Below are 12,626 nucleotides of genomic sequence, written 5' to 3'. Positions count from 1 at the left end.
TTTGAAACAATGTCAAAATATGTTTTTAACACAATGGGAGCTTTCTCCATAATTCAAATATGTTTCTCCAAATGTTCCTCTATTCTCAGACATTGAATGGAACCCAACAGTATATTGCACATTGAACTTGAGATTCATTTTCCTTTCCAAAAGTGATGAAATAAATGGATAAATCATAAAAGCAAATACAGGGCTTTTGCCAAATCATATTAAAGATATTCTTCATGCTACATTTTGCTTCCAGTAATCATTTAGCATCCATGCATAAATTTTCCAGCAGGTGCCAGTGAATAATAGCCAATCACCATTGCTAATTTTCCAATGTGTCTGATTTTACCTCCTTATTATCTAGGAGTGCTGAGAACCAGTCTGCAGCTATTACCTCTCTTATGCGCAAAGTCAGCACAAAACGCCAAATGAACATGGGATTTTCTGCTATAATAAACATGAAAAAAATACTTAAATGGCCTGAACTCCTTTACCAAGCAACAAAACATTTAATTATAGGCACAAGGATCACTTAAACAATTGCAAACCATATTAATAAGTCTCTAAGTCTGTCACAGGAGAGTTAATAGAATCCTAGAATCCCTACAGTGTGGAAACAGGCCCTTCGGTTCAACAAGTCCACACTGAACCTCAGAGCATCGCACCCAGATACATCACTCTATTACCCACCTCACCTACACCTCCCTGAACACTATGGGCAATTTAGCATGGCCAAACCATCTAACCTGCACATTTTTGGACCGCCGGAGGAAACCCACGCAGACATGGGCAGAATGTGCAAACTCGACACAGACAATCGCCCGAGGCTAGATTCAAACCCGGGCCCCTGGGGCTATGAGGCAGCAGTGCTAACCACTGTGCCATCTTTGTCTAAGAACTGCTTAATTTGTTATTTACATTGGGTAAAAATGGCTACTTCTATGTGTCATTAGCTGCACATAATTTATTTTTAAACTGCAAATGTGTTTGTTCATCAGTTTGTGTATTTTTTTTCTGGTCTATAGAAACAAAAATGTCAGATAGCTGTCATTTTATTATCAAGTATAAATCAGAATCATCTTGATTCAAACTTCTAACAAAATGCTTTTGTTCAGTTAGATACTAATATATGGGAACTCATAATCAAAACTTAAAGAAAGCAGAAAATCAACAGTGGTTTTTTTCTGTGGCCAATAACATGTGCACATCCTCTCGCAGGTTGCTAAAGCTTTTAAACAGAGGTTAACAAAAGGAAAACTTGGGGAGGCCCAAGTGTGCTCAACATATTGGTAAGAGTAATGGTAAGCTTCCCACTTTGTCTCCAAAAAGCAACACCTTCCTAAACTAACAAATGACAGTCATATAGCACCTATAATCTTCCTGAATGTCTGCACCCCTCATGGCCTGGGTACACACAAAGTGCTTTATTCTGTAGTGGTTTGATACAACTTGATGGCTTGCTGTACCATTTCAGAGGTTAGATCAGAGGGAATCACATTGCAGTGGCAAAGAAATCATACATAGGCAACAGCAGATAAGGCTGACAAATTTTCATCCTTGAAAAACATTATTGAAGCAGATAGATTCTTTTAAATATCAATCCAGTAATTTCATTATCTTTATGAGTAAGACCAGCATTTTGCTCCAGTGCTTAACTAAGTTTCCATGTTAAGATTTGAAGTCATATCTTCCAAGCATTAGTCTGAACCTCAGGAGTAGCAGCTTTACACTATTCTACCATTTCTACAAAACATGTTAACTAATAGGCAAGAGTGTGGGCAACAGCTATGACATTACATAAGGAGGGCAAGGAATAGATGGCGTTATGAAGGAGTTATCAGAAAGAAAAAGATAGATGAATGTGCAAGGTTAAGTGGGAGTGAGGAGTGATGTGATTAATTAGATGTGAGAAGGATGAGTGAGGGTTTGAGAAAAGTGCTTTTTAAAAAGTTTATGGGATGTGGGTGTCGCTTTCTGGAGGAACAGCAACATATTTCCTCATCTGGATGGTGAATGGCTCAGAGGGGAACTTGTAGGTGGTGCTGTTCCAATGGATCTGCTGCCGTTGTCTTTCCAGGTGGAAGTAGTCATGAGTATGGAAGATACTAACTGAGGATCCTTGGTGAATTTCTGCAGTGCATCTTGGAGATGGTACACACCGCTGTTACTGTGTGTCAGCATGGAGGGTGTGAAAGTTTGTGGATGTGGTACATTGTGGATGCAAGAGAATGTGAAAGTGCTCACCTTTCTTAATCTACAAGATCATTAAATTGCTTTATGCACCAAATCCATCAGCCTGGCATCATGTTCCTGCAGGTAATGTATAATGTCATTTGTAGGCATGCCAGGAAGGTTCTGTTGAAAGTCTTCCTTTCAACAGGAGCAACTGTGAGTCTGTGCAATGCCTCACAGTCTCCTACTGTGCATCGAGGAAGGCATTATTCAACCAAGCAAACTTTGTCATTTTGCAATCCATTACCAAACTTCCTTTCCCGATGTTTCACACTTTGAACTCCTTCAAATCCCAACTTCAAAGTGACCTTTCAAATGCTGGACTTAAGTCTGTATCATATGAGTCTTTGTTTTGCTCACTAGCGTCATTGGTCATGTCACAATCAGGTCAGGAGGACTGAATCAATTCCCTTCTATTAATTCAGAGACAATAAGGACTGCTGATGCGAGGCTGGAAAAGCACAGCAGGTCAGACAGCATCCAAGGGCCGAAACCCTTCCTCAGGACTGGGGAGGGGGAGGGAAGCCCAGAAACAAATGGATGGGTGGTGAGGCTGGTGAGAAGGGTAGGAGAGATGGTGATAGGTGGATTTAGGTAGTCGGTTAATGTGATTGGCCGTGGGAAGAGTGGAGAGGATAGGTGAGTGGGAAGATGGTCAGGTTGGGTCAGGTCAGGAGGGAAAGGGCTGGCCATGGGATAATGCTAGGGGTGAACGGACTTTGAAACTGGTTAATGTTACAGCCAGTGGGCTGTAAGCTTCCATGGCGTAATATCAGGTGTTTTTCTTCCAGTTTACGTTTGGCCTCACTCTGATAGTGGAGGAGGCAAAGTGTAGACATGTCGTCGGGGGAGTAGAAGGGGGAATTAAAATGAATGGCATCCAGAAGGTTCTGTGAACCACTCTCTGAATCTGCATTTGGTCTCCCCAATATAGAGGAGATCATGTCGGGAACAACGGATACAATAGATAAGTTTGGATGAAGTGCAGGTGAATCTCTGCTGGATCTGGAAGGATTGTCTGGGGCCTTGGGCGGAGATGAGAGAGGTGGTGTGGGGGCAGGTGTTGCACCTCTTGCAATGGCAGGGAAAGGTACTGAGTATGATGGAGGAATTGGTAGGTAGCGTAGAGCTAACATGGGAGTCACAGAATGAACATTCCTTAAGAAAGTGGACAGGGGTAGGGAGGGTCATACCTTTTTGATGGTGGGGTCTGACTGTAGGTGGCGGAAATGTCAGAGGATGATATCTGGGTTCTGGAGGTTGGTGGAGTGGTCCGTGAAGACTAAGGGGATTCTAGCCTTCTTATTGTTGGGGGGAGGGAGATTGAGGGCAGAAATGCAGGAAATGGAGGAGATGCATTTGAGGGCATCCTTAATCAAAGAGGAGGGGAAAATACAGCCACTAAGTTAGGAGGATATCTGCGACGTCCTGGATTGGAATGCTTCAGCCCGGGAGCAGATGTCAGAGGCGGTGGAGTTGGGAGTGCGGGCTAGCATTTTTGCAGGAGGGTGGGTGGCAGCAGGTGTAGTCGGAGTAGTTGTGGAGTCAGTGGGTTTGAAATGGATGTCAGTGGTGATTGCACTGGATTGGCTTCGTGTTGTTGTGAGGAGATTGAGCACTTCACTAACTTCACCAGCACCTTCCAACCCACTCTCAAATTCACCTGGACTATTTCTGACACCTTCTTTCCTTTCCTGGACCTCTCTGTCTCTATCTCTGGAAACAGACTCACTGCTGACAGCCCACTGACTCTCTCAGCTACTTCAAATATACCTCTTGCCCATCCTCCTGTAAAAATGCTATCCCATACTCCCAATTCCTCCGCCTCGGCCACACTTTCTCCCTGGATGAGGGACTCCACTCCAGTTCATCCCATTTATCCTCCTATTCTAGTGACCATAATTTCCACTCCTCTGTAATGAAGGATGTCCTCAATCAAATTTCCTGCACTTCTGCCCTCAAACCCCCTCCCCCCACAGCAATATGGAGAGAGTCCCCTTAGTCTTCCTGTGCCACCCCATTACCATTAACCTCCAGGACCCAAGCATCATCCGCCGATGACATTTCCACCACCTACAATCAGACCCCACCACCAAAAAGATACTACCCTCTCCAACCCTGCCCACTTTCTGAAGGGACTGTTCATTCCGTGACTCCCTCATCAGCTCTACACTCCCCACCAATTCCTCCATCACACCCGGTAACTTCCCTGCCATTGCAAGAGGTGCAACACCTGCCCCCACACCTCCCTTCAAACCTCCGCCAAGACCCCAAACAATCCTTCCAGATCCAGTAGAGATTCATCTGCACTTCATCCAAACTTACCTATTGCATCCATTGCTCCTGACGTGGTCTCCTCTATATTGGGGAGACTCGGAGACTGGTTAATGGAGCATCTGTACGCAACTTCCAACCCGGCCTTCCAGTCACCATCCATTTTAATTACCCCTCCCACTGCTTTGGCTGCATTAAAAAGCCATGGAGAGATACGTTGAACTTTCTTCTTGATTTCCCACAGATTCTCTGCAGACAACATGTCTCTGAGTCACTATATCCAAATCTCGATCTCTGTACACAAAGCTGTCATTGTGCATTGTCATTTACATGAAGCCATTTGTGTTTATTCACCTGACTATACAGAAGTATTAAAGCTCACTGCTCCTACTCATACAAGTTGCCCATATTTACAAGTACATTGTACAACTTGCTTTTATTGATTGAGTTCTTTATGGCCTTGAACATTCATATCATGATCAGCCCCATCACTTTAGAGCCTAATTATTCTTGGAGACTGAAAGAGATTCCAATCTAATTTACTTTATATTTTTGCCTCTGATAAATCTTTCTTTCATTATGGAATTGAACTGAACTCTAACTTAAGACTGTAATCAAAGATAATGGGAACTGCAGATGCTGGAGAATCCAAGATAACAAAGTGTGGGGCTGGATGAATACAGCAGGCCGAGCAGTATCTCAGGAACACAAAAGTTGATGTTTCAGGCCTAGACCTGTTCTGATGAAGGGTCTAGGCCCAAAACATCAGCTTTTGTGCTCCTAAGATGCTGCTTGGCCTGCTGTGTTCATCCAGCCCCACACTTTGTTACGTAACTTAAGACTTTCTGCTTCAAACCCTGTGCATATCAATAAGATGTAGATAGAAATCTACAAAATTATGAGATACATGGATAGGGTTGACAATCAGAATCTTTTTCCCCAGAGTTGCAGTGTCTAATACAAGGGGCATGCATTTCAAATGAGGGGGGCAAAGAGTTCAAATGGGCAAGTTAGGTGCATTTCTTTTATACAGAGGGTGGTAGGAGTCTGGAACTTACTTCCAGCAGTGGCAGTGGAGATGAAAATGATAGGGCATTTAAGAAACTTTCAGACAAGCACATGAATATGTAAGGAAAGGAAGGATATGGATCAATTAGTTCAATTTGGCATCATATTTGGCACAACACAAAGGGCCCATTCCTGTGCTCTGCTGTTAAAATTTCTGTGTTTTCATCCTGATTGGCTTGCAATATAGATAGTTAAATGCCTCCTCACGTAGTTCTCAAATTCCCTGTCAAGGGTGTTTCACAGAAACATATCCCTCATCACAGTCACTTAACATGCAAATGGTAAAGTAAAATGAATATAATCTGAGACATGATATTAATCCTTGTGAAAGATCAAAGCACTAGAGTTGATTAAAATCTGCTGCAAACAAGATCTGAAGCTTACGGATTCTATTTTCTGTGCTTTGTTGACATTGCCTGAAGATAACAACTAGCTTAATGTCAAGAAATGGGATTTCTTCCAGTTTTTTCTCTTGAAATGGATATACACTGCTCACTGTCATTACAGTGCTTAATCAGGTAGATCAGCTGTTACAAAACCAATACTGGTTTGCAGCAACAAAAACAGAAATTGCTGGAAAAGCCCAGCAGGTCCACCTGCATCTGTGGAGACAAATCAGGGTCAATATTTTAGATCAGGTGACCCTTCCTCAAAACTGAGAAACTTCTAAGGGTCACTTGATCCAAACCATTAACTCTGATTTCTTTCCTTGGATACCAGCAGACCGCTGAGCTTTTCCAGTAATTTATGTCTTAGAATTTCTAACCCTGCAAATTAGAAACAAACAGTTTTTATCTGGTCTGTAGTAAGGTTGTTTCATGATTTCACAAGTGGTGTGGTATTAATGTTGTCAATTGATACAAATATGAAATTAAAAAGGTTGATCAATGCTTGCAGCTTTAAAGTTGATCAAACTCCACATGGTCAATATCCAGCTGATCAGAAGTTACTTCTAAATTATGCACAAAGTACTGCAATGTCTGACTACAATGTAAGCACATTATGCTAATCATCCGGGTGTTCAAAAGTATTCCACAACCAACACTTTTGCTTCATAATCAGCACATGAAATCTGACATTGTTGTGTCACTTAGTCACATTTCAAGGAACACATGAACAGAATAATGAGCATTATGATAACACATTTCCTTCTTACACTAGATGAATCAATCTATAGTTGGAATACATTTCAGTCATAAAGAGCTCCTCTCAAGACTTTCTCCCTTCAATTACTCCTTCCCTAAGTAGTTTGTCATTTTGTTGCTGTCGTAACTGATCTCTGACTTGTAATTAGCTGCATCGCTTACCATGGAATAAGGATCAAAGTCCTCCACGTACTTCTGGAAGCCCTGTCGTGACAAGAAATTATGACAAATTACTTTTCACACTATGGTTAATGCTGTCATTGCGTTAATATGTTTTTTTTGCCTTAAACCCCCAGGTTTAGTGAAATTGAACTTCCATATTAATATTCTGACAGATCAATTGTTTAGCTCTGGTTTATCCATCACACTTTTTTTTGTAATTATACATATCATTACATTTTATTTCTTAATACATGACATATTATTTCACTACATTTCAATCTAAGGTAACACTTGCACTTATTTCCCTGTGTGCTGTAATTCCACCTGACAATCAAAGCAAGGATCCTTGCCATCCACAGCTTTATTTAATACATGCATTTGTAGCTATTCCATCTCTTATGATGGGCCAGCTGCTGTACAAAAAAAAAGCCAGTTGATTGAGATCATCCAATTGCCTCAACGATTCTTTTCAGAGTTTATTGTTGCCAATCATTTTTTAAGATTGTATTCACCTCTTTCACATGGGAACTGATTATCAGGTCATTTTCGAAGCATGGCTTTTTTTGTTGATAATCCAGAACCACTTGAGATGAAAATGTTTTCTTTCCGTGAGATTTGGCAGGAATTACTGAGCACTGAAAATGTTTTGTTTTGTTTTGCATGCCAGCTTTCTCTTTTCTTTCCTTGAAATTGTTGGATTATGGATCAACTAAATTTCAATTAACTCTCCCAGCTGAGCTTCCTTCAAGCACAACAATTTGCATTTATATGGCTCTTGCCCAGCTGCTGTCATGGTGAAGGAGCAATTAGGAGGTGTGGCCAAATTATTAGTTAACATAGAAATGTTTACAGCACAGAAAGAGGCCACTGGGCACATTGAGTCAATGCTTCCTAAAAAGAAACATGCCACTCAACCTAATCCTACTTTTCAGAATTTGGTCAATAGCCTTGGAAATTACAGCACTTGATGTGTGAATAAAGGCACCTCTTAAACGGGTTGAGAGTCTACTATCCCATGCGACATAAAAGCTAAGATAAAGGTGGAAGCTGGTGATGCTATTGAGGTAGAAGTGAGCGATCTTTGTGCTGCACAGAATATGGATTCAGGTGCTTAGTATGGGTTGAACAGAATGTCAAAGTTGTGAACAATCTTACACAGGCAGAGACAGCAGATGAGGAATGGGGTGTTGTTGTTAAAAAGAACACACCATTTGGGGTGGGATCAGAAGCTATAATTTCAGACTTGCAATACATAAACAGAAAATATTTTCAAAAACCACTGACATTAAACAATAACCCTGTTTCTCTCCTTACAGATGTTGCTTGGCATGCAGAGTACTTCAAGCATTTTGTGCTTTTCTTCTAGATTTGTGGCCTCTGCAATATATTGGTTTTGCATCAGTTTCCTCACATTTCTTTTCAAGAAATTATAGCTTAAAAATGCTGGCCATGTCATCTCATAGCACGAAGGCAAAGGAAGAGTCAGATGTGGCAGAGAGGTAGAAGCAAGTGTTATTTGCACACTTTTGGAAGTTGAATCTACATCAGCAAATGATATAAACAAGAAGCAGCATGTAGGACATTGAAAGGAGGAAATCAAGGATAGAGCTCTCAGAGTTGGGGAAGAGGTACTGATAAGGTGAGAAGCAGTTATTGGGGTGCTCTGGTTATAAATAAAAAAAGTGCAATACGTCACCATGAATTGGAAAACAGAACAGAGGCACTGAAGAAGACTAGTCTGTTTGCCACATTAAAGGCTATAGGAACAGTGAAAAGAATTTCAAGAAGTTGGGAAAATCAAAGCTGCAGAGTTATGTTAATGAATAAAGGACACATTGTGGACAGGCAGTAAGCTGATAACTCTAATCGCCAACATGTGCTTTATTCCCAGTGTTTAACAGAGGAGGTGTAATTGGAAGGCCTTGAGGACATACACAGTTGAAGCTGGAGATTATGGTTGAGACCACAGGAGAACAGAGGTGAGAGAAGATGGCAAGGTCATACCAAAGAGACTTTGTATGTATGAGATATAGGGAGGGCAGGATGACAATATGGTTATGGGGTTGATTTTTAAAAGTTTAAAAAAAACTTTATTGACATTTAGAAATGTTTTTTAAAAGGTCAATGAAGCCACAATCCAATTTTTCATTCAGATGGCAAATTGAAGATAAATATTGTTCAAACATTGAAGCTTCACAACCAAGCTCTTCCTCATTTTATCTATACACACATCAACTTTTCAGCTGGGGTTACTGAATCGTAATCAGGAGCAGAAACCCGAGGTAGTTCTAGTCTACCTGGTCCAGTGGTTCTGAGGACAACTCATGAAATTCCACAACGTCCTCGGGGGGAATGGTTGGTTCAGTACTGACCAAGTACGGAACCAGTGTGCTCTGTGTAACCCAGTAAAAACTTTGAGGAATACAATATATTTAATAACATATTCATTGAAAATCCTTCTCTAATCATCTTCTGCCTAAACTTACAAACTGACTTTTTAACAGTACTTTTTGCAGTACAAAGGAAACTAATTCTGAAATTTGCTTGAGAAAAGGTAATGTATCCGAAGCTTTTACCTGCTCCATGTAACAATTGAAACTTCAATTACAACAGAATAAAGCTAAAAAATTGTGAGTTACTACGTCTCTTGCTGATTTTTGTCTTTTCTAGTTTCTAGCAACTATTGCTGATTTGAATCAATATCATAGCATTATGATAGTCTGACAAATGTGGCAATTTGATGAAACGTTACACATATATTCCTATATTACAATACAGTATATTACAACATTACAAACGTATGGAATTGGTTACACAATGCATTTAGACAAGTGGCCACGACAGAGGTATATAAATGCAAGTCTTGCTTTTTAGATTGAAAATAAATTACTTGAAACATCACCGGGAGAGTTTTTGAGGACTTGCACATTGTTGTACTAGTTTCGAGAATTGCACGGATGAGGGCAAGGGGGAAACATAAAATTTAGATATGCGTTTGTCAAACATTTTGGACAGTTTGAGTTACTCAGTTGGAGGCAAAATCAATAATAAAAAATGGCGAAGACAAACGGTCACTAATGCAAGGTGAGCTGACTGCAAGATGTTTGGTATACAATACAAAATCATTAAACAATCACATCCCACACTTGATAGAGCTCAGGGAATGTATAGAATTGAAAATGAAAGTCGTACAAACAGCTAACAAAAGGAAGGAAGTAATTGAAGATCCAATTCATGTGGAATGTCTATGTCAAAAGAATGCATTCAGAAAAGAATCAAGGAAATTATGATAAAAGCCCTTGCTTATTTACGTGCTTTCCTTTAGAACAAATCGGTGAATTGTAGACCACCATTCGCTTCAACATCTCTGGTTGCTGTGAAAGGAGGAAAGCATTATGAATCAAGCAAAAATATAGTGCATTAACACTGTGCCAACAATCTAGACCTGGAAAAAAAGATCCAATCAGTAATTCCTCACTTTTCCTCAGAAATATATTCATGTTACAAAAGGACAGGTTGAAAGGTTTCAGATTTCTTTTTTTAGTCAGGGATAATGTTCAAGCAGGAATTTAAGATGAAATAAGACATTTCACATGTAAAAAGCATTTTAAGGTGCTTTACAGTGGCATAATCAGACAGAAATGGATGCTGAGTAAATCAAAGAAATTAAACTGTTAATAAAAAGTTAAAAATTACATTGTTTTTGTTGTAATGCCTAATAATGGTAAGAAGCTAATCAGTTGAAAATGCAACTAATGTGCATATGATTAAATTAGTGAACTAGTTATAATGGTAGAGAGCAAGTCTTCTCTTATTACCACTTAAATATTTTCAGGCAAGGCCAACTAGTTTGTCACTTATCATAGATTTGAGACTTATCTGGTAATTTGTTTTACAACATTTCTCCAGTTATATTTTTGGTGGAGATGTTTCAGTTGCTTTTTGAAGCCACATGGGAAGATTATGAGAGGCAAAGAAAAGCAAGGCCAATATATCAGCACCAGCAGCATCAGTTGCTTTCGTTGCTTTCTCCTCTGTCACATGACCCTGCTGGCGGAAAATCAACCATCTCAACTAGTTTTATCATCGGTGCCTCAAGAAGCTTAGGTTCTCTGAAAAGGTCATTGCTATGATCTTTAGCCTCCTGAAGGAGATGAACTTCTCAGTGGAACAGATTTTCATTCCTTGCCAGTGACCAGAAAGGTACATATCAGCTGAGGACCATCCTCAAGCCCCAGCTGCTCACTTGTTTGGGAACTTCTAGCCTCGGAGAGCTCACGTCACTGCAGATCTTCAGAACCCACAGTGAGGTTTCCAGTTAACAGCTTTCCTAGATCTCCTCTCCTTTCCTGTGGTCACTGTAGCTTTAAAAGTACATATGTTGGTGAGCCTTTGCAATCCATGTTCCGTTAATTACAAACCTTTTCTTTGACAGAGCCTGCATGTCATTGTGTGCTTGTTCCCTAACTGGTTGGAGGACCTCGAAGTGGAATGTTAATTGATGAAGATGGAAAGGAAAGGCCTCAGAAAAGCCTATCAATTTGGAAAACAGCTTCACACCCTGCAAATAGGTCTATCTTTCCTCATTGCCATTAATGCTGATTTGCTTCATCTATGCAAAAATCATTTGGAGAATTATTTGAATAAAACACTATCTGGAAATCTACCACACGTTGCTTTATAAAAACTGCTTTATTACAGCACAGTAATAACCTGAATGCATTTGTTTAACTGTCATTCCTAAACATTTCAATTCACAATAATGGTATCTCAATGCTTTTCACAGCTACATTCACAACAACAGGCAAAATCACTCAGTGCAATTACACATTCTTCTCTTTCAAACTAGGATCCCATCTAGACTGAGCATTTTTGAGACACACCGTATTGTGCTGATGATCCTAGCGATGCTACCGACAGATGTTGGTCAAAAGCAGTTTGATGCAGTGAATTGAGAGAGCAGACTTAAAACTCTGTGAGCATCCACACAACATTTCATAGACAATCACTAGTGGTAATAATCTTTCATAACACTTTTTTTTCCCAAAAGCAAACTGTTAATTAATACAAATCCAGCATTTTCTATAAATCAACACTATTTTCTATGAAAATTGTCCTGTAAATTGCTTCAACATTGCTCTCAAAATAGGTTTAATCTGATCCGTTAAAGGGGGGTATTCTGTTTGTTTTCTCCATTTCCGTGGTCCTTGCAAGCGCAGGAAGTGCTACACTGGCCCCTACCCCTTTTGCAGAACCTCATCCCCATCCCACACCCCAAGAAGTCCTTCCACATCAAGCAGATGGTCACCTGCACATCTGCTAATGTGGTACATGCTGTTCCAGATGTGGCCTCCTCTACATCGGGGAATCCAAGCAGAGATTTGGGGACCACTTTGTGGAACACCAATGCTCAGTTCGCAACAAACAACTGCACCTCCCAGTCGCAAACCATTTTCACTCCTCCTCTCGTTCCTCAAATGACATGTCCATCCTGGGCCTGCTGCAGTGCCACAACAATGCCACCTGAAGGTTGCAGGAACTGTACCTCATATTTCGCTTGGGGCCTCTGCAGCCCAATGGTATTAATGTAGACTTCACAGTCTTCAAAATCTCCACTCCCCCTACTGCATCCCAAAACCAGCCCGGCTTGTCCCCGCCTCCCTAACCTGTCCTTCCTCCCACCTATCCCCTGCTCCTACCTCAAGCCCCAACCTCATCTCCTACCTGCTAGCCTCATCCCGCCCCCTTGACCAGTCC

At 40.7% G+C, this 12,626-nt stretch overlaps 1 protein-coding gene across 3 annotated transcripts in view; it reads right to left on the bottom strand.

The window, feature by feature from the left end:
* ush1c (Usher syndrome 1C) overlaps positions 1-12,626 on the bottom strand; it is a 211,973-nt gene that overhangs the window by 41,395 nt on the left and 157,952 nt on the right. For all 3 annotated transcript variants that reach the window (XM_059652022.1, XM_059652023.1, XM_059652024.1), the window contains exon 16: positions 6,870-6,911. In XM_059652022.1, coding sequence (XP_059508005.1) covers positions 6,870-6,911 — 42 coding nt within the window. The remainder of the gene's footprint in view (positions 1-6,869; positions 6,912-12,626) is intronic.

The sequence above is a fragment of the Stegostoma tigrinum genome, chromosome 17 (genome assembly GCF_030684315.1).
Source record: "Stegostoma tigrinum isolate sSteTig4 chromosome 17, sSteTig4.hap1, whole genome shotgun sequence".
In the NCBI taxonomy this organism is placed as follows: Eukaryota; Metazoa; Chordata; class Chondrichthyes; order Orectolobiformes; family Stegostomatidae; genus Stegostoma; species Stegostoma tigrinum.
The sequence above is the reverse complement of the archived record's forward strand: the minus strand, read 5'-3'. Positions and strand labels throughout refer to the sequence as shown.